Here is a 22,700-nt window from a genome sequence, read left to right on the forward strand (position 1 = left end):
AGCCACCAAGTGACCCCAGCTGTCTTAACGGCAGTGGGCTTTGTCAACCCCACAGTATATTTAACCTCTCCAGCTTTGTGTTTGACAGGTATGATCTATGATCTTGTACTGTAGGCAGCAGAAGAACAGATTCCATCTCTGAGAAGTTTATCAGCTTTGCTAGATTCCCTCATCAGAGTCATTCATAAAAGCAAACTCATGTACTGCAGCAGTCTCGAAGGCAAATTGCAAATGCAAGGATTTAATAGAATTAAGTAGTCCATAGTTGCAGGCAGCAAGCTTCACTTCTTTTTCGAAATTTCTATGGCGCAACTACCTCAAGTTTATACAAAGTGTGAAAACTGGGCAGAAAGTAGAACCATTAGGAGAAATGAGTCTGAACTGAAGCTGCTCTGTATTCCAACAAAGAAAAGAACATTTTCCTCAGAATTTTTCTTTTTCCTAAGGTGAAGAGTAAACTATGAATTTCTAGGCTTTAATACATACTCATCTTTCAAAGGCTAAGCTTTTATTTTGGAAATATATATACAAATATACCTACATTTTCAAACTCTCTTCTGTCAAGGAATTAGAGCTACATGAAATTACATAGCTATTTTATTTATGCTTGAGTACAGAGTTTACAAGTGTGTTACAGGGTTCATTAAATATCTTCTAAATGTAGAAAAAAAGGAATGACTGACAGTATGTTAAGTTCTTCAGGGGCTTTATGCCCAGAAAAGGATGGAGTCAACCAGAAGTATTTGTGGGTCAAATGATGACACTCCAGTTCAGATGAAGCAACTGGGGAGTGCTTTTACTGTCTGAACATTGGCTGTACCTGGTGGGAAAAAAGATCAGGCGTAGTTTAAACAAAAAAGAAGTGGCTAGCCTCCTTCTTTTCCATTATACATGTAGTGACCTTTTAATTCTGTTTTAGCTATAGATTCTATATTCTTTATCTCTATTGCTTACTTCATGAAATAAAATTGAGCAAAGGTCAAAATGAAAAGGTGATGATTAAATAATATCCTCAGGTTGTGATAGAGAAGACAGATGTGTGGGGTAAGGTTGTAGCTCTGATTCCGACTCAAGCTTCCAGATGGATAACTGGGTTTTATTGCATTCTTAACCTGTATTCCTGCCTGATCTAAAAGACATCCCTATGCAGAAATGGTATTTGCTTGCTTCTCCCCATCCATCTGTTTAATAACCTCTGAATGCTATAGTGTATGAGCTGCTATAGTAAGGGGATCCAAGGCACCAAGACAGACACTGTTCAAGGTCAGGGAGGAAACAGGTTCATTGTTTGCATTTTAATAACGCCAGGCCCAGCTGAAATCAAAGCTCTACCACATTTAGGTACTGTTAGAACCTCTGTGGAGCTCCCAAGGACATTCACAAAGTAGCCAAGCCTGACAAAGTGGGAGTAATTAGGAGTAAATCCTACATAAGAATAAACTAAGTCAGCGATACAGCACAGGGTTGCCAATCTTTCCTTACCCTTTCATCCTTATCCCGAAACCTGAGGGGGACGGCAAAGCCCTGTGCTTCAGAGGTGGTCACCACACGAGGTATGTGCCAGTGCCTCAGCCGGGGGGTCCCGCCGCTGGGCTGCGGGATGGGGCAGAGCTCGGCCTGGCCTGCAGCCGCGGGATGGGGCAGAGCTCGGCCTGGCCTGCAGCCGCGGGATGGGGCAGAGCTCGGCCTGGCCTGCAGCCGCGGGATGGGGCAGAGCTCGGCCTGGCCTGCAGCCGCGGGATGGGGCAGAGCTCGGCCTGGCCTGCAGCCGCGGGATGGGGCAGAGCTCGGCCTGGCCTGCAGCCGCGGGATGGGGCAGAGCTCGGCCTGGCCTGCAGCCGCGGGATGGGGCAGAGCTCGGCCTGGCCTGCAGCCCCTGCGGGGCAGGCCCAGCCCCGCCACCTGCGCAGCCCCTGCCGGGTCTCCTTTCCTCTCCCTGTCAGGAACCCGAGTCGCCCACCAGACCTTGTACCAGCTCGGCCTTTCTGCCCGTCAGGAGACGGAGGCCCGCGGTGCCCCTCGCCTGAACGGCGTGTGAGCTGATGGCGGCTCAAAACCAGTGATCTAGTCGCCTTCTTCTAGGGTGCACTGCTGGGTTCTGTCTGTTCTGATGACGTGAAGTACAGCGTAGGCGTTTTAAAACAATGTACTGACTTGTGTAGATACTTGAGCATTTTTCCGATCTTAAACATACAAACTACCATTGTAAACCAGTGCTAGCAGTATTTTAACATTTAGCATGTCTGAATAGAAATTGTTTCTAAATGTTCCTACATGTTTTCCTCCACAGTCTTTATGAATGCAGCAATACCAATTGCAGCTGTACTTATAGTAAGTATGGACTTCTCTAAGTGGTGTTAATTACAACTGTGCCCTCAAGTATAAGTGATGTGGAAATGAGGAAGGAGGAGGACAGGATGCAAACCTGCTACACATTCGCAATTCCTCTGGGAGAGAATGAAAATGCCCACTTGTTGTCTGTGACCAGAAGCAGCCCGGAGTATGCAGCACCCCCGCAAACTGTTGAAAGAGTATAAATTAAGATTCTGTAAATGAAATGCTTATGAAATATGAAGTCTTTGTGCATTTCTTTCTTTATGACAAAACGCTGATGATGATGTCTGTCTCTTTGTAGACTTTTGTGGTCCATGCTCATCTGACAACAAAGGCTGACTTCTCCCCATCCGTGGCATTTGCCTCCATCTCCCTGTTTCATATTCTTGTGTCTCCGTTGTTCCTGCTCTCCAGTGTGGTTAGATCCACTGTCAAAGCATTAGTAAGGTAAGAACTGTAAAATTAATATCTTTGCTACCACCTCTCTGACTTTTGAGAATGTATCTATTGCTCATTTTACCATTTTAAGTTTAGAGGTAGTGTGGTGATTATTTATCTGTTGTTGTAAATTGCTTCCCAGCTTTTTACTTTGCACAATTCCCTCGGTTGTAGCATGTTGGCCAAGTTCTTTCCTGATACAATTATCACAACCAATATTTAGTTGTCCACAGCTGGTACTTCATTGTGTAGAACGGGTTGAGCTATATTGGTACTGCTTGCAACGAATATGTGGTAACTGGAAAGGAAATGAAAACTTACTGAAGATTTAGTTTTGTAAATCATCCAAGTGTTTCCCTCCATCAAGCATGTAGAACAAAAAAAAGGTAATCACAGAAGCACATGTGTTTCAGCATGTATCTCTTGGGCTGTACTCAGCCTCCACCCCTCTGCCTGAGAGGTTGCCTGTTGGTGCAGAGATAGACTTAGTCAAATAAAGAAAGTTAAAAAAAAAAAAACCTTAAAAATCACTGTTAAGTATTGAGTGTAAGTTAATGACTAAATATCTACTCCAGACTTGATGAATTTTTACTTTCTTAAGAACATGTTTGAGTGTTCAAAATCTGAAATAACAACCAGTAGAACTGCTGTTTCACTAGGAGTTTTACTTGGAGTATCAACAGATTTGTGTAAAAACCTCTTAATGCTTTTCATATGCAGTGTAACTCTACCTGACTGATGGGGGGAAGAGGGACTTTGGGTGGCTTACTTTATTAGGAGCTCTTTGTGACCTCCAATATAGCTGCCTTAAGAGCTTGTTTAAACTATGGGACAGACACTGGACATCAGCCCTTGCTTAATTGCCTTTGTGTCACTTTGGAGGTGGAAAGGAGACTACAGCAGGAGGCTGAGATTGCCCTCGCTGTTTTGAAATTCCCTGACAGTGCAAAGTCACAGCTGTGCCCTCCCTCCTAACAAGTGTGAAATTTGAGAGTGTCAGCAGCTGGCATGAAATGTTTTGCAGCCACTGTGGCAGTCCCTAGAGTCATGACAAATTGTCATGCTAAGATTGCAGCCAGCGAAGTGTCTGGGGGCCCACACTAGCACTGGTAATGGGCATTTATTTTGGCTTGTCTAAAGATTTCTTTGTAAATTAATTATGTGCCTGTTAATGCTGCAGGAACAATTTTAAAGCAATTATTATCAACCAAGTATTAATTGTTGCTAGGTGGGAGTTCTTCATGAGTTATTCTGTAGTTAACTTCATGTTAGCAGGCTAATTCCCTGCCATTTGTGCTGCAGACAGGAATCCCCCGGTTCAAACTCTAACAAAGTTGACATGATCCTTGTCTCCCTGGCTGGCTGTATCACAGTACCCCAGGTAGTGTTCCAGAGTGCGTTGCTCTGCAGTGCTGCTTGTGCTACTCTAGGTGTGTCTTCTGAGTACCCCATCCTTCAGTGCAATATTTTGGGAGCATGTACCAGGTATTTTCAATACATGCAAACACATGCTTCCTTAAATAGTTTGGTAAATGTGAAAAAGCAGGCAATTATTAGAAAGCTGTGTTTCTGCCAATTGAGCACAACTAATGTTTACTTGCTGTAATTGTGTCCTGCTGTTACACCTTCCTTCTAATAAGTAGCTGATCAGTAAGATCAGGTAGAGGTAACCTAATTTATCAAGTTGTACTTCAGCTTTCTTTAGGCTGAGATACTCTAATTGGTTTTAGCAAGTGTACAAGACAGCTTCTCCTGTAGTGAGAGAAAGGAGCTAAGTGAAGCAGAAGATGATCCAGCAGTGAAACCAGCACATAAAGGATACTAAGAGGGTGTTACTGGCTTTTCATCTCAGGCACTTCACAACCCCTGCTCTGTTAATATTGGCTACAGTCTCTGATACCAGATGCTATTAAGGACAATAATCTCCACAAATAAACTTGTCAGTATCTTTAATCTTTACACATGTGCCCAACTGCAAAGCATCATCATGGTTTGCCATTGACACTATCAGAACAACTGTGTGACTGATTTTAGTGGTAAAACAGATTTAAAGCTTCTGTTTCACATAGGGCCCCTGCAAACTTTCCAAGTTAAAGGGCTAGGGTGTTTGCTTCTGAGAGGGAGAACTGTTGAAAGTCTTTAGGAAGGTGAGAAATTCTGTTATGTTATCTCTTTGAAAAGTTTTGGGATTTTTTTAATAGGTAGAATGTTTGTGCCATTGAAAATTAAAACTGAGCAGTCAGTTGAGGTATTTCTTAAATGTGAAGTCTTCAAGGACAAAAGGTAGTGTACAATTTTCCATCAGCAAAGGTCATGTAGCTAGAGTGGCATTATGTATCTTACTGGGTTTAATATGAAACAGGTTTTTCAGTTAGCTGTGCAAATAACCATGTTTTGATCAATACATATATTCTGTGGCTTAAAAATAAGCTCCCCTGTGGAGATATTGGAATACAATGTCAGCGAGAGCTCTGCAGAGAACATAGGTTTTTTTTATTCTTTAAGACTGTAGAATGGTGTGGCATCCTGAAATATATGTTGCTGCCTCTAACAAAAGGTTTTTTCACAGCTGTACCGTTTTCTCACTAATTGCCACAGGAGTGGCAATTCCAGAATTAAGCAGAGCATTGTGCAGAGGTCTTGCAGAGGACGCTTAAAGTACAGCCACTTATACGCAACCAGAGAGCAGAGAGCAAAATCAAACTATTGAATGGTCTTGTTTGGGTATGCATGGTCCAAAAATAAGTTTGCTGTCTTCTTTTCCTCCCCCTCTAGACCCTGGAGCAGATACACAGGGAACTTCTCTATCTGCTTTTTATACCTTCAGAGCAATCATTAAAATGTCAGTGTAATTTTCCTATAGAGAATGTAGGTGCAACTGCATACCAACACCGTATAAGCAGCATCTAAACCATCATTTGGTCCATTTAAAGTCTTTTAAAATGTTCTTTTAAACATCTGGTTCACTGAACAAAAAAGGTAAGATCATTCCTAGCCCTGTTTTCCAGAGCTTTGTGCAAATAGATATAAATATCTCTAGCAATGGGACTTCTGATTTCTTTCTTTGAGATAATCAATCTTCCCCTTAAGGAATTTTGGTCCAACATTGGTCCTGAATTAGTTATTACTCCTCTTGTCCCATGCCAAATAGTTATTCTCCCCCTTTTTAGTTGCTTAGATTGTAGTACCTGCTCTAGCTAAATTCACCCCACTGTATATCTTTTAGTCCTCAGCTGCCATTAGTAAGTGGGCAGGTTGACAGAAAAACTGTAGAACCAGTTCTCTCCTAGGGAGTCCCCAGCTTCGATCTCTACTTGCAGGACAAGTGCTAACTGTACAGGGCATCTGCCTTAGACAGTGCTGTAATGCCTTGGTCCAAGCACTGTTCTGGCACCAGTGGGGTATCTCATGAGATTCTTAGAGGAAACTGTCTCCTTCTGAAGATGAAATCCCTGACAGTGGAATGCAAAATAAATGGTAGGGGTTTTATTTTTTGAGATTTGCATAGTAACAGATAGCCATGTATCACTATGCTACAGTGGCATCATTTGCCTGTTTCTCCCCAGTCAGCCTAAGGCTAAATACCAAAATAATTTTTTTTAGTCCTTGTCCATAAATCTATTTTTAGGAACTGAAGGCCTTCTGGCACTTTAGCATTTTGGAGTCTGATAGTTAACTTCCAGCTAATTGAGCCCCGTTGATGTTGAGTTCATGATTCAATCCACTTCCTTTACAAATTTCATTTGCTGTCCCTGTAAGTAGATTAGGCATACATTTTATAAAGTCAGGTAGAGAGATAAAATTGATGTCATAATCTGTTAAGTGTTGTAATAAAGGCACATTATCTCTTAGCTAATTAAATCTTAAGCAGCTTGTGAAGATTTTATGCCTTCTCCTTTGTTGCTGGTTGTCAGGATTCCTTTTATATTATCTGTTGAACACTGTTCCATTAAGGTATATTCCTTTATCACACCTCATATGCTTCGTATTTCATCATAGCTGGTTGAATTTAGCTCACAGTGTATGGATTTCATCAGACTGCTAGTGTTCATAAGACCGTTCAATAGAACTGACTGCAACACTTCAGTAACATAAATTACATTAAGTCTACGTCAGCATGTGGCTTTAAAACGAGCTGCTGTTTTAGGTGGTCTGCATCCCACAAAATGCCTGAAAAAATCTTTTATATAATCTCTCTGGTGGTATCAGAAAATACAAGACTTGAGAAGCATCTGCACAAGCCATTAAAATATCATCACTGTTAATAGACAACAGGGCGGGTTTTGTCAACTTCCTTGTAGTCACTTCTCATTGCACATATTCATATGCCTGTAACAAAATGAAGACAAACCATGCAGCAGACAGTGGTTGAAGTACTAAAAGGGATGCTATCTAATAAACATTGCAGTGAACAAAAGTTTTGCATTCCGGGTTGACGTGTGATTCTGTTTTTTCCCTTTCAGTGTGCAGAAACTTAGTGAATTCCTGTCAAGTGAAGAAATTGGAGAAGAGCATGATAGATCTTCAGAGCTAAGAAGTGCAGATAATCACAGCAAATACCAAGCGGTGGTGAGTAATGCTGTTTAGTTGCAGGTGAAGTGGCTGGAGTAGTTTGTACCCAGAACAAATTTTTTACTTTTCCATTTCTTACTGATTATTTCTTGCAATTGGAAAAGCTCTTTTTAATACCCTCTCCTGTATAGGTCATAACATGGTTGCTTGTGTTTAGGACATTTTGATGATACTGCCACCAATTACTGCTTATTTCTGCCTTTCTGATTTTGCACAGCCACTCAAAGTTGTTAACCGCAAGAGGCCTGCCAGGGAAGACTGGAACAATTACAGCTCTCATATGAGAAGACCCATTAACATCACAGAAGCAGATGATTTTTGTGTAAAGGTGATACGAAGGTCACTCTAATAACACTTACTATAGTTCACTAATAGTCACTTTTTGTATTCTGATGGCAGTTTCAAATTCAAGAACCATCATTTGATATGAACTGTCAGACATTTGTGCTCATGTCAGAGATTAACCTCCGCCTTTCTTTTCTATGTCTTCCATTTTAAGAATTGACTACTGACGTTTATGTTATGATTAGCTGTGCATGTTCCTCTAGATTTCACTCTGCAATTTTCTATTTGAACTGTTTAAGTCATTAGCCCTGTTCTTATGACAAAAATTTCCTACTTAGAACAGGCCAGATTGGAAGGAACCTCAAAAGATCATCTGGTCTGACCTTTTATGTATGCCAGACTTTCTTCCGTTTCCAATGCCTGTACAGAAAAATGGTTTGAAGAAAATTGATAAGAATTTGTTTTAGACATTCCTAAAATAATCTTGTTATGGGTCTTCCCTTCCTCTTTTGAAATTCCTAGTAGCCTTTCAAGATGAAGTTAAAAACTAACCCCCAAAGACCTAACTTTTTTGAAGAAAAAATGAAAATTACCCATGCCACTTTGAAGACTGATGCTATTGATTTGCTGTAGAAATGGCCAGAAGTAATAAAAATCCTGATGGTTTTTATAGTGGTGATGCAATTTATTTAGGAAGTCTGCTATTACACTTGCATTTCCTGCACAAGAGAATGAATAATTTGGTTTCATGGGATTAAATAGGACAACTGGTAGTGCTTTCAGTTTGGGTGTGGTTTTTTTTAGAGGCTGTCATTTGACATGCTGCTTTGGTGCAGGATCCTTCTTGAATAGACTTCCAAGAAAATAAGAGGAATATTTGAGAAAGGGTTTTGGGGAGGTGGTGTTGAATCAAGAGACAGCCAGAGTGACAACAAAGGAGTTTGTCACAAAGGAGAGGCCAGAGCGGTAACCTCTGTAAGGACAGTATTTATAAGGTCTCGGAATAGAAAGCCAGTACCAGCTATAATCTTTGGCTCCATCTGCTGACATCGGTGTCACCGGTGGCACGTGGGTCAGGGAGCTTTTGCAGTTTCTGTCTATCTGCAGCTCATTGCCCATGAAGGGACTTTTTTTTTGAGAGATGATCCTTTGGCTGCCTTTGGTAATCTAAAGGGAGGAACACTGCACTTTCTTTTGCTCATTTTTTCATTTTTTTTCCCAAGATAAGAGTATCACTTTTTTTTTTCTCCAGGGTAGGATAAAAGTGTCCCATTCCACTCAGATCAAAAAATGTTGTACCTTGCATTGCTGAAAGGCTTTGAAGGCTTCAGTGGCTCTGAAAAAGGGGGTGAAGAGGGTCCTGTATAAATACAGGCCTTTTAAAATTGTCTCCTGTTTCCTATTTTTCACAGTATCCATGGAAATCTCCTCCATTTAAAGTCCTGAACAGGCTTTGTGTCTTGTTTTTAGTCTTTTTCAGTGAAAAGGTTGCTGTATCTAGCAAAGCCTAGGTTATTTGAGAATCATATCAGAACTACAAAGGAAAATACTGTAATAGGCAGCAATATCCAATTTCTGTGGAAAGTTCTGCAAATCTGCTTGAAATTTGGACTGTGTAATTGCTCTATATGCTGCAGTGTGTCTAGAGTGACATTCAGTGCTCTGCAGAGAGCAAACCGTGACCCTGTATATAATTTAATGGTGTCATAATCACTTCACTTATTTCATGTGCACACCTTACAGATAACAAAACAAAAAGAAACCCTAAACAGCAAATTTTTTTTCCTCAGGAATTTTCCATAATTTTCGAACTGCTGTTCTTGTTTGTGTTCAGAGATTCTTGCACATCAGAATACAGGCCTTCACAAAAATCACTCACTTGAAGATCAGTTTCCTGCACTGAGGAAAGGCTAACTCTCTTCCTATGCTCAGTGTAATGAAAATAGAAGTGTCCCTGATGTTCAAAAAAGAAGTCAGCTCTAAAGCTGGTTTTCTGTTTCTTGTTTCTCTCCATCTTGGCATAGATCACAAATGGATTTTTCACTTGGACACCTGAAGGTCCTCCAGCATTGTCCAACATTGATATCCGAATCCCTCAAGGTACAAAATGACATTAGACATATCAGAATAAAATGTTTTTCCGTGAGCGTTTGGTAGATCAGAAATTTATATATGCCTTCTTTTCTCACAGGTCAGCTAACAATGATTGTAGGACAGGTTGGCTGCGGTAAGTCATCCCTCTTGCTAGCCATACTTGGTGAGATGCAGAAGATGTCTGGGAACATATTTTGGAGCAGGTAGTGTTATTTAAACATTCAAGCTTGACTTGAGTAGTAATGCAGAAAAAAGCCAAAATCTATCCTGGGAACCTTTTTGTGGAGTCAGGGGTTTTGTAGGTGTACATTCAAGATAAAAACCTTACCCTAATGGTAGGGGAGCACATCAGAAAGAACCCCCAGCCAGGGTCAAACAAATTATCTATTCTGTTAATAGGAATAGATAACCATACTTGGGCATTCTGTACTCCAGCAACATAACCTGAGTGAAATCGTAACTAATTTGGGATCAGAATTAATTAGCTGAAGTGTTGTGCTGCTACAGAATGGCATTTGCACTTTCAGGCATGAGTTTGTGTCTTTGAATGGAACTATAAAGAGGTACCAGCTCACCAGCAGTGGTCCTTGGCTGTGCTTTTAGGTATGTGCTCCATCCCAGCACTGCTCTAGTGCCTGAGGAATTGAAGAGATTTTTATAAGTGGCAGTGACCTCAGGGTACTCCCCCAGTGCATCCTGCCTGGTTTGACAAGAGGGAGATAGTCATGTCCTTCCCCCCTTTCCCAAGAGGACACAGCAGCTGCGCTCTGACAGCCAGAAACAGGCTATACTTGTGTCTAACTTTTGTACTGGCCATGAAGGGAGGAAAAGAAAGCTATTGAACTCCAACAGCTGTACTATTCAGACTTGGTCTCTTGGCCCTCAAACTAAATGACAGATGGTATAATATATTGCAACTCCTGTATGTGATTTCCAGTAAATTACTGCCGTTTCTAGTACACTGGCTGATCAATGTGTGTGAACATTTTTGGCCTGTTTATTTTACAGTACTAGACTTCCTAGCCATACAGACTACACATTGCCTATTGGGATGCAATTATTTGTAGGTAAAGCTTGTCAAATTGCAGAAGAACCTAGAGAAACAATTTTTTTTCCAACTGATTGGGAATGAAGGAACAACAGTGCAACTGTAAGTAAAATCCACACACTCCAATGGACAGAGGGTCATTGTTACTCAGTGGGTTCTGCACTGATTTTGTGAAACAAATCTCACAAATTCCTTGAGTGTTTCTAGAGAGATTATTTATATCCCGTCTTCATGTGTAAGGCAGTCGCACTACTCAGACTTGCACATGCTTTAATAGTAATAGTACAAAGAAGGACGATTCCCTATTTTACAGGTGGGGAAAATGAAACATAAGAAGGTGACCCTCTCAGCTAGTGAGGGAGACAAGAACAGATGCCAAAGTTCCAGAATGTGGTGATCTATCCATTAAAACATACTCCGATTTTCTGCTTAGGAAAATATGGTGAGGAACAATACAGAATCCCTGCAGCCTTATTAGGTGAACTAATTTCATTTCAGCAAGGCTGTAATTTTTTACAGATGACATAACATGATTAAGAAGTGTAATTTGAATGTCTGATGCTAAACTAAAACAGATGACATGATGGTTCTGATGAGACTGTGTTTTTAAATAGCACTTGTTTAGAAGTATGTTCTTCACAACAGTGTAAAGGTCAGAACTGGTTTTCATGTCTTCTATATGTGCCAGAGTATCCCAAGGTAAAATTCACTTGTTATCACATTTGTTTTGCTATCTGTCAGATATGTATAAAGGGGCTTGTGGCTGAAACAGTCTTAGCACTGTAAGTGCTGGCTGCACTGGGACAGATTATGTTCTGTCTCATCTTTCAGAGCTGGTATCATGTGCACTTGTCTATTCAGAGTGATGGATGCAGTCAGTGTAGGCTGCACACCTGTGTTGTAAAGCTATCAGATGAAAGCTTCCTTAATTTGATAAGAAAATAGTAATGCTTGACCAGGTACATGCAACATTATCCCAGGTTCAAGGAGAGTAGTCTTACCAAGTAATCATGAGAGCTTGTAGCCTTAGCTCAGGCAATAAAATGTCACCAAAATCATTAAGATCCTTGTTACAGCTCTTTCTTTGGGATGAGATGAATGCTTGGCTTCAGTCATTCATGTTACAGAATAGTCAATTATTTAGTTCCAAATTTCCTTCCCCTTCCCTTCCTCCAAGGTCATAGCTATGAAGATGAAGGATACATCCTGCTGACATGTCACTCGGTGCTCAAGAAATCTGGATTCTATTCCTGGCCCTTCCCTTGGACTAATGGATAACCTTGCACAAGTCATTTCCCTCTGTGCCTCCATAGTCTATTGATAAAACAGGATTAGCTGCATATCATCTTTATTTGCTTCCTATAAAAATTATTTGTTTCAAAGCCTTAAAAAGAAATGTAATTTATTCCTGGGCTAGGAATTGGTTAATCAGAAGTGAGCACTGGCTCATTTGTGATTTTTTGTTGTTTGTAATACAGTGTGTGCCTGGAAGATCCATCTCAGATTACTGCCCCTTGTCCAAAGCAGGCTGAGAGCATCTTAGCGTAAATATTTTATAATATGGTTAGAGATTAACAAAAATAGAGAAATAATTATTTACATTCTGAACAGATGGTAAATAGTATTGATTTGATTGGTTATTGAGTAAATAATTATAGTATATGCCATGCTAATTTCTTCTGGGCAGTATCTCACTTTGAGTAGTCCCAGTTCAAGTCCAGGGAGCAGCTTATAGTGTAAGTCTTTTTGGAGTAAATAATATCAGAAAATTGACTGAAATGAGAAATAGTTTGCTCAAACAAGATTGTCATTTGTTTCTAAACAAGACATTTATACTCTCATGTGAATGTAGAGTCCTTATAATGTGAAGGAAGTGCTAGATTTGTTAAGACTGTTAACAGTAGATTTTCTTTTACTCAATGTGGAGTTGGCCATTTCCATCAAATGACAATATTTTTACAGTTATTTTGATGCCTAAAAAGTACATTGATTTTTATAAACGTGTTTACTGGAGTTTTCGGAAACATCCAGGTACTTTATTTAAATTGGAAATAGAGATCTGAAGGCTTGAAAATCTCAGTAGGCACATATTTGCATCTTTAGACTTCTATATGCCTTGAAAAATTAGTTCTAGACCTCATTATCAAACATACATTACTTTAACATTTCAACACTGGTAGAAGATGAATGCATCCTTAATTGCCAGGAATATCCAGGGAAAGGAGGGATAAAACAAAGTAAAAGTGGGAAAAAGTGGCTTGAAACAGCTGAGCTAAAACTGTAAATGGAGAATTAATTTTTTACAGCTACAGAATAGAAACACAGGTCAGGGAATTGATCTGACAATTGATCTTGCATATGAAAATTGTGGCACCTGTGGCTGTATAGCAAAAGAACACAGCAGAGGAAGTTGGGACATTGCTGTGCACTGCTGCATCTCCTGTTACTCTCTGAGAATCGTTTGTGCCCTGGGAGCATGGTGCTTTGCCCTGGTTTCTGAGCAGAAATGGGAGCAAAGTTGCATGCCTGCAGTAAGCACAGGTAAATTGTGCTAGCCATGAGGGACCCTGGCTGATCTTTGCTGCTTCAGCTCCATTGATGGATTATATGAGCTGCACAGCTTTCTCTTGCAGGCTGGTGTAGCAGAAGAGCACCGTGGAGAGGGAGTCACTGTCACACACAAATACTACATGCCACAAGTTACCAGGGTGTTCCCTGGTAGAATGGATACCTGGCTGCCTTTGGGGTGGCCCGTGAAGCAGGAACTGGTATTTGTTGTTCAGGGTCCTCGTGTTGTGCATGGAAGGGCTGAAAAAAATATTCACTATTTCAGCCCCTTGATATTTTCTGTAAAGAATGTGTTTCTACTTAATGATATGCAACAGGTTCATGAGTGTTTAGAGAAGGTGTCACTAAGACCAGTGGAGTGCGAGGTAACTGTGGAAAAGCTTTGTTCAGTGCACTGAGCTTTGGCATAAAGATACTAGTGGCTGGCTGGTGCTCTCAAATTCTACAGTGAATTGAATTTAGATATGGTATCTACTCATGATGCATTAACTTTTTGGAGGTGTCGCAAACCAACCTTTTAAACTGCAGGTATTGTTTTCTTTCCTGGATATTTATAAGCAAATGATGTTAGCATAAAGTTATGAGACTGTTCTCTTTAAAGCATGAAAAACTTTGTTCCTCCTTGATTTTGTTTATACCACTTGACACACAGATTTTTCATTCTTTTCAATGGAACTGACTTTAGTATCAGTAATAAGTATGACCAGTCATCCTGTCAAAACAACTCTGTGAACATCTTCATATGCATTCAAAAATAGCGAAAACAAAACCTGTCTGTCCCTCAGACCTACGCACATTTACTTATACAGGCGCATCCCCCCAAGGATAGGGCTAATACAGAATGCAGCATGTTGCAAGTCAACTGAAGGTGGGATTTGGGGTTCAGACTAACCCTTTATATGCTGCAAAGGTGCAGTTACTGCCATGGAAAAATACAGTATCACAAATTATCAGTTTGTTTTCCCTGAAAATGTCCGTTTTTAATGGAACTGCATTCTTGTCACACTAGGGCTTCTCAGTTCTGTTAGTACCTCCAGCACAAAGTGGAGGTGATTTTATTTGTTGAGTCAAATTAAATGTTTGTAAGCAAAAAAAAAAGTAACCAATTTTTTTTTTTTTTACTTCTAAAATCAAGTCAGTTTGTGTAGAAGGAACAGATGCTGCGCTGCAGCTCTGTGATAAATACTGTTTGCAGTCTGTGCACTAAGTGGAATTTAATAGTTTTTCTTTCTGGGGCAGATTGCCTGTGCTTACTTAAGTAAACAGTCTTTGCTTTCTATTTGTGATGCAGCTGTACTTCTGACAGTGAGACGGGGGAAGATGTCAGGTATGGTACTGTATTGGTCTTCCTACTAAATCAATTGCAATAGAAGCAACCAAAGGTTTTTAAAATCTGTGCTTAACATTTTCAGAGTCAGAATTCAAAAAATCGGTGAAACTTTCACTGTCTTAACTAGCTTAGGTGGTTTCAAAAATTGTATCCTATGTGACTTACGGAAATAAGAGTTGGATTTCCTTTATGAAAACATTGCTGTTTGGCGATTTTTAAAATCGTATCCTAACTTTCCTGTATGTCTGCAAAAATTCTTCTCTCAAAGTCTCAACCAGAATTTTCCCTAGTGCTACACTTTAAAAAATAGTATCAAGTATTGCTTTAAAGGTTTAATTTATTAAAGCAAATTCTTCCCATTACCCTTCTCTTCATTTTTTACATCCTGTCATAGGTTTATTTTCTCACATAGCATTCTTCAGACACACACAAACTGAGAAGTGTGGGGAGTAGCAGATTAGTCCATCTCTTGGCAAGGGATCCATGCGTGGAAATTATTATTACCTGATTAACATAGCTCAGCTTGGATTTTGGGAATATCTACCAAAATCAACTGAGAGCAAAGCTTTCTGGCATGCTTGTCTTTTTTGGCGTAGCACACAAACCTCCAGAATGGTAAACCTTGTAAAAGTGACAATCGTGACAATCTTATCCCTGCTGAAGTCAGTGAGAACTTTGTCACTGAAATTGGCAGAGGAAAAATGTCATATGTTGTCCCTTTTCTTGACTTAGGCTAAACTGTATGTCTTCTGCTGACCAGAATATTTTCTTGGTTCTGTGACACACCAACTATTCTACTGCCTTTTCTTTAGATTTATCAGTCTCTTCTCTCCCATTTACCTTATTTCTCAGACTTGTTACCTGTTTGTCAGGCTGAGTCCTGCAAAACTTCTGTCCCATCTGTGTAGTATAAGAGGGAGTTTCATGTATCTAAAGACTAAGCCTCATGGCAAAGGATACTCAGAAACCTCACAGTTCTTTCTGTATAAGAGAGACTGCAATTTGTGGGCCAAGTTAAAGTGAAACCATTTGAACCTATTAAGATACAAGAGAAATATGATCAGAAATAGACATTCACATGTTTGAAACTGTTATGGGGATGGACAGCAAATAGTGAGATAACATGCACAGCAGTATGGCGAGCATATTAAAAAGTAGGAAAGAATATAAGACTGTATGAAACAATTACCTACATTATCGTAGGTTCTGGGAATACTAGTTGGGTCGGTTAAGTGCTGTAGAAATATGTCTGGTGGTTTTGTTGCACTTGCATCCTATAGAACATTTTTGGTGTTCTCAGAACAGAGAGTATTTTGAGCCAAAGTCTTGTGAGATCTTGAGCATTTGCTCATAGGTGTTGAATACTTTCTGCAAGATTGTTTAGTGCTTCTCAAAACTGAAGCTTTAACCATACTTTTTTTAGGTCAATATCATGTACAGAATTTTAACATACTTAAGAGTTACAAAATGACTACGTAACAGAAATAAAAGTATTTTTAATGATAGCATAGTGATAGTACTTTAAGGTATTATTTGCATTGTCTACAATCATTAAATTGTAAAAAAAAAAAAAAACAAAAACCACCTTGTGTTTGTTTTCTGCAGCCCAGAGAAAGAATCTCCTGTTGACATGGAATTCAGGTATGACACTTTAAAAGCTAATGGGAACCTCCAGAGGTCCCTTCCAACCTCAGCCATTCTGTGACTCTGTGAACATTCTTCAGAAGTATCTGCACTTAATGAGTTGTTCCTCCTTAGAAGGCAGATAGGTTGTCTCTGTATGCAGCTACTGCAAGATTTAGAAATAAAAATAAGCAAATGACCCTTGCCCTTAATAACAGCAAAAAAGTACACTCCTGAATACTCAGGACTGGCAATATCAGAATGCTCTATTACCTACCATCAGGCTGAAAATAATGGAAGCATTTTTTTTGTTCATGCAGTAATAGTATAGGACAGGACAGTATACATTTCTCTCGTATCTGGAGAATGTTTGATTTTGAGTTGTTGACTGATATTAGAAATTCATGAATTGTGCAAAATAATCAATATACAACTGTAGTCAGCAATCCAAAATACACAGGAAAGGCTTTGCAATGTATTATTTCCCTACCATTGTAATCATAACTCCATTGCATTTTAAGTGCATCTATTTTCTTTTAAAAATTGGCAATATTTCAGACTTGGTAGGTTGAAGACGGTGAGATTCATATATGAATGTCCCTTAACTAGTCTTATTTTCAGTGATCTTGAACATGTACTGAGCTTACTGGACTTGAAATGTGAACTTAGAGTTAGATTAATAACTTTAAACAGACAATCTTGACAATGTTGTTTCTCATTCTAAATTAATGAACAAGCTTGATCCTATATTAGCCAAAGTGCATAGTCTCCAGGGAGCTCAGGGAAGGTTTTACCTATTTATTGAAAGGTCAAATTTTGCTGTTTGCCTCTTTGTGATAATTAAGGGGCTATGATTAGTCTATGTTGTGTTATCAGAGGAAAAAAATTACACTCCTTTGACAAAAATGCATGTTTATTTATGCAGTCTGGGGATAGGAGGCAATTACTTCCACCTGCAGAATAAATTCTTCATAAGTCTTTGTCTGCTAAGCCATTTGTTTGCTTTCAGTCTTTTAAGTGTGAAACCTTAGGTAGGTTCAAGGCAGGCTTTCAGAGAAAGTGTTGCACGCTCCGCCTCAGAATATTTTGTTCTCTGGATTTTTGGCCACGTTTCTCACAGTTCCAGAAAAAGTTTTGTTTGATTGCCTCTTTACTGTAAGAAGTACTGTAGACACACAATAGATTTCTCATATGATCAAGCATTTGCAAGCTTTTTGCTTATGTCAAAATATGATCTGCCCTGATATGTCATCCTAGTGACAATTGGTAATTAAGGTTAATTTGGAGGTGTTTACTAAATTCTAAGTCTTGTGATGAATTTTGGCAAGCTTATTGCTTGTTCCCAAATTCCTTGCAGTAATTAATTCTCACCAATGGGCTCAAAGCAGAATTTAAGTAAGCCAAATGTGAATGGTGTTCCCAGGCATTGTGCTGGTACTCAGCATGGAGTGCATCTTGCTGGCAGTGCCTGTATCTTCACTGAACAAAAGAACGCTCCTTACGAAAGTTGTAAAAACATTTTCCTCAAAACTTTGCTACTATTTTTCAAAAACAATTTAGAAGTAACTTTTCAATCACGTGGAGAATTAAGAGTAGCAAAAGCATAGTTTCAAGCAATGAAAAGGAAGGGAATACATTTTCATCTTGGAATGCTCAGAGCAATTTTTTCTCAATCAATGGGATGAAAATTTCATATTAATTGAACTGAATGCTCTTTGAATTAGATTTTGGGACTGTGGGCTGGACTGCCTGGGGAATTTTTTCTGGGTTTTTTTTTTCTGTGTCATTTTCCAATAAAGAGAATTCATAAAACATAATTAAATTCTAATGAGCCATCAGACATTTGAACTTGGAAGCATGTTAGCAGGGTAATGTAACTGTGTGTTCTTTCAGGTCATCAAAGAAAATTGGATCCTTTAATGACTTCTAAGCAACCTTGGTGAAATCCTGAAAAAATGAGCAGGGCAAGCGACCTTAACTCCTGATAAAAAAAGATAAAGTGCCTGGTGTAATTTGGCAGCTCATGGTTTGAATTGCATTCAGGTCCAACTAGAAAGAAGCTGCTGTAATGGCTGTCTAGCAGACAAAGGCTACATTTGGGTGAGAGGTCCTATTTTTTCATTGGATTAGCTGATATAGCTGGAAAGAAAACAGATACACTTTTAGGCGTATGATACCTCTTTTGGCCCTTTTCTGGAGGAACGGTGATATGCCAATGAGTTTTCCAACAGTATCAGTTGCTCTAATAAAAAAAAAAAAAAAAAAAAAAAAAGTTGCCTTTCTCCCAGCTGTGCCTTACTGAGGCCCTTAGTGCACAACAGCCAAAAAAGCACTACTGCTTCACTAGTAGGCAGATAATTTTATTTTTAAATAGTAATAATAATAATACCTATGAAATAAAATATGCATGGTGAGAGCCTGTTGATCATACCTGGTAAGTTGTCCCTTCTTTACAAGAAAATGGTTTCCAAAAACACCTGCACTGGTAAACTGGGAGCTTTTTTTTCCCCCCTCAGGAAAAGAGGCTCAGTAGCATATGCATCACAGAAGCCTTGGTTGCTGAATGCCACAGTGGAAGAGAATATCACATTTGAAAGCCCTTTTAACAAACAGAGGTAACAGGTTTCTGCACTGTTACATGCTTTACTCCCCTTTTTGCTAAATAATGGAGTTGCATAGGCCTCAGTTCACATATGGGTCCCCATCTTCCTCTAGTAATAAACGTACTGCCCTGCCTGAACATGACAAAAGACCTTGAGTTCTGTGCAGTCCCCCTTTGACCATGTTTTTCCTGAGGGACACGAGAGACAGTGTTTAGTCTCACTTGAACTTAAGTGTAGAAGTGTTTTCATTTCCAAGTACCATGTTTGTTTAGCATGCAGTATTCTCTTCTTACACCTAATTGACTAGTTTAACTGTCTTAGAAGGACATTAGCTGTTCGGGAGTAAGAATGTTTATTACCATTTCAGTATTTGGTACATTGTGAAGGATTAATGGGCTGCCTTTTTATTCAGTATAAAGGCCCACCCAAACATTCTAAAATATTTAAAAGTTAATTGCTGCTATCCTATCACCCCTGCCCTTAAAAGAAGTGGTTGGCTATGTTTTCTTCTGTCATCCTTGGATATTGAAACAAGAAACAAAGGCCCTGGGCATGAAAAAAGTTAAATGCTGAACAATAACAATATACCATGGAAGAAGTTGTGCTTGTTTTGCCTGGTTTTAACTATTAAATGTTTTTAATTGGGAAGGTGACCTAAGATGCTTTTTTTTTAGCTGAAATATTTACTTGCCTGTGATTGAAAGAGATCCCATTAGAACAATTAGTGGCTAACAAAAATGTTTTCCACTGTGTGATTTTTCCAGCTGGTTAATTTTTGTTCCTCTGCAAGTAGGAAATGTGCTTCTTTAGCAGTATCTGTGTGGATTTTGCATTACCTTTTTTATTTCCGCAGGTACAAAGCAGTAATTGATGCTTGTTCCCTCCAGCCTGATATTGACATTCTCCCTCATGGAGACCAAACCCAGATTGGAGAGAGGGTTAGTAAACAGCTACAGACTTCTATTTTTGTTTTAAATCTAGAGAGGGGGTTTTATTATTTTGTTGTGTTCTTAAAATCTTAGTGGTTATTTGGCAACAAAGGTCATCTTTTAGTTAAGTGTACATTTGGGTCATTAGTCTGAAAGCGCGTTGCTCAGTAAACATGGAAACATGGTCGTTTATGTGAGATGCAATGATTTAAATGTGCTGCTATCAGAATGTTTGACTAATTCTGCAGCCGCTGTCTCAAATATCCTGACTTCACTGCATTTTTTGGTTTCTTTAGGAGTAACATAAAAATAAATAGTTCGTAGACTTTTAGAGCCCCTTCATTAAAGAAGGGCAGGTGTTTAATCAATGGCAAACTAAGCTTTATCATATCAGGGAAGATTAGGGAGTGACAAGAAAGGAAATAGAAGTCACAAATTCGTAAACAATTTACTCTGGCATATACTGGCACTGTCACAAAAAACCAACCAAACAAAAAAACCCAACCCCCCCAAAAAACAACAAAACACCACATACAAGGATATATTTAAGGATACATTTCCATGTCTAATCGCCACACTGGCTACCATGTTAATTTTAAATGGATTAGTTCCTAACCCAATTCATTGTGTAGCCAAACAAATGGTTTTTTGACAGGAGGAGTGAAGTGGAGGGGAGGGAGAAGGTGAGGTAGCGTCTTTTGGCAGCAATACTGGCTTATGAGAGCTTAAGGTGTTTGTGAAACTGCAGGTGGATCACAGGAAGGATAAGTAACTTAGAGCGGGGAGGTAGCAGAGGACTAAGGGCTGAAAACAAGCACAATAGCAACCAGGTAATGTTCATCTCAGCATGGTCTGACCTCCCAGCTAGCAATTACTGATTACAGTATATGATGGAGCTGATATAGTATGACAGCATACGATTATAAAAATAAATAAAAAACAGGACACAGACAGACTCATAAGGCTAACTTTTGAGTAGGAGTCTAGTTTAGACTGCCTGCAGAATATCTATGCCACCTACATCATTATGTCACAACAAACCATTAAACATTTCCCATCCCTCCAGTATGTATGGAGCACAGCTCCAGACAGAGTGCTCTGGCTTTTCTAACAATTTGTGTACTGTGTTCCCAGCTGAATTGCAGGCCCACACTTCTGAAAAATTTCTCTGGGTTTCTTTGTCCAGAAAGGCTTCTGTGGATAATCCAATCAGAACATGAATATTCAGTTGATGTTTTTATAACTGTCTGATTGTTTTTCTCCTGCTTATCTCCAGGGTATTAATCTGTCTGGAGGGCAGCGCCAACGTATCAGTGTGGCAAGAGCACTTTACCAGCAGACAAATGTTGTGTTCCTGGTGAGTAAGTGTTGTTATGTTTATGATCCAAACAGAAGCACGAGATGCGAGTATTTAGAGCATTTCATGGGTAACACGCATGGAACGTTGTGCTTCACTGAGCTAAGCTAAATGTACACTGTTTATTTTATAGTCATTGTTAGCTAGCCTGCAGGTAAGAAGCATTTGTAAATGCTGCAAACAGATAGGTAATGGGACACAAATTGAAATGCTGATGCTTTGCCTCTCGGTCTATTGAAATTTTTTATTTTTTTTTTTGATCCTTGTGTTTATCTTTGGTACTTAGAAATCTAATATTCTCAGCTGTAATCATGAGATTCCTAAGCTGCCTCAGGCCTAAAATTAACGTTGTCCTGTGTCTGGGGTGTTTCCTTTCTGCAATAAACACTGCTGTCTTCCCACCCTGAACTATTTGTTTTATATCCTGCCCCAGCTTCAGCAGAAGTGCTATGGAAAAAGGAGTGAGAGCAGGCTCTAAAAACTTGGTATGTGGGAAGATGAATGCATCCTACACACTCATCAGTAGTGAGCTTGCTGGCTTTCCAATTTAGGACTTCCTTCTTAAGATCAGTTTTTAAGGAGCTTTGAACCCAGCTGTTACGACTGATCAATATGTGCTTGCTTCATGTGTAGGGCATTTCCAGGCAATGGCCAGAAAGCAAGACAGCAGAGAGCAGTTGGGCCAGATGCTGCAAATCAGCAGATCCAGTATTGGGCTGATGTCACTCAGAAAGCAGAATTAATTCAAATTCAACCCTATTTTATCAGCAAACATCTGGAGAAAAAAAAAAAACAAACCAAACAAAATTTGATTTTTAAGCACTCCTCATTTTACTGTAATGTAATAGTATGAAATAATAACACTAAGTAAATCCTACAGCCAGTATCACTAGTGCAAGCAGAAATAATAGATTTGTAATACCATATAAATAGGATTAGGTAAACAAGTCCCCCAAAAGATGGTACAGATTAGTTTATGCCTAAATTAATTCCATATAATTCATTGATTCAGTAAGATAATCTTGGTCCTAAATCAAGCATCTGAGCAGAGTCATCAAAATGATCAACATTTCTCCTTTTGTGATTCTTTGTTAACGGAGTTTTGACTTATGGATCAAAAAAAAAAATAAATCGGAAGGCAATTATGTACAAGGGAAATAAAATGTGCTCTTTGTCACTGTCCCTGAAGCAGTTATGCAATATATGCCATAGACATACATTGCTGCATTGTGTTGAGTCTGACAGAAACAACGTACTGCAGTTACGAAGGCTATGAAACACATCTGTTGAGAGGAGCAGTTCCCAGAAAGCCTCACAAAATCATAGCATTTACAAAGCTGATGTTACCCTATGTATGAGTACTCACTGCAAAAAGACAGTTCAAGGTTTGTTGTTATGTAATTTAAGCAAGCCATTCCTCAGAACAATTTTGGATCTTCTGATGGCCTCTTTTGATTGTCTATATTGATTTAATTAGTTTTACCGGTATTAAAATCTGTCAGTTTCCTTAAATCCTGTA

At 39.3% G+C, this 22,700-nt stretch overlaps 1 protein-coding gene across 5 annotated transcripts in view; it reads left to right on the forward strand.

Annotated features, from left to right (window-relative positions):
- Positions 1-22,700, forward strand: part of ABCC8 (ATP binding cassette subfamily C member 8) — an 80,906-nt gene that overhangs the window by 32,795 nt on the left and 25,411 nt on the right. For 4 of the 5 annotated variants that reach the window (XM_075047976.1, XM_075047979.1, XM_075047977.1 and 1 more), the window contains 11 exons: positions 2,291-2,331; positions 2,636-2,781; positions 7,236-7,341; positions 7,562-7,672; positions 9,654-9,729; positions 9,821-9,926; positions 14,631-14,666; positions 16,275-16,310; positions 18,809-18,907; positions 19,749-19,833; positions 21,101-21,181. In XM_075047976.1, coding sequence (XP_074904077.1) covers positions 2,291-2,331; positions 2,636-2,781; positions 7,236-7,341; positions 7,562-7,672; positions 9,654-9,729; positions 9,821-9,926; positions 14,631-14,666; positions 16,275-16,310; positions 18,809-18,907; positions 19,749-19,833; positions 21,101-21,181 — 923 coding nt within the window. The remainder of the gene's footprint in view (positions 1-2,290; positions 2,332-2,635; positions 2,782-7,235; positions 7,342-7,561; positions 7,673-9,653; positions 9,730-9,820; positions 9,927-14,630; positions 14,667-16,274; positions 16,311-18,808; positions 18,908-19,748; positions 19,834-21,100; positions 21,182-22,700) is intronic. The other variant, XM_075047978.1, reaches the window with a different exon arrangement.

The sequence above is a fragment of the Buteo buteo genome, chromosome 16, assembly GCF_964188355.1.
Source record: "Buteo buteo chromosome 16, bButBut1.hap1.1, whole genome shotgun sequence".
In the NCBI taxonomy this organism is placed as follows: Eukaryota; Metazoa; Chordata; class Aves; order Accipitriformes; family Accipitridae; genus Buteo; species Buteo buteo.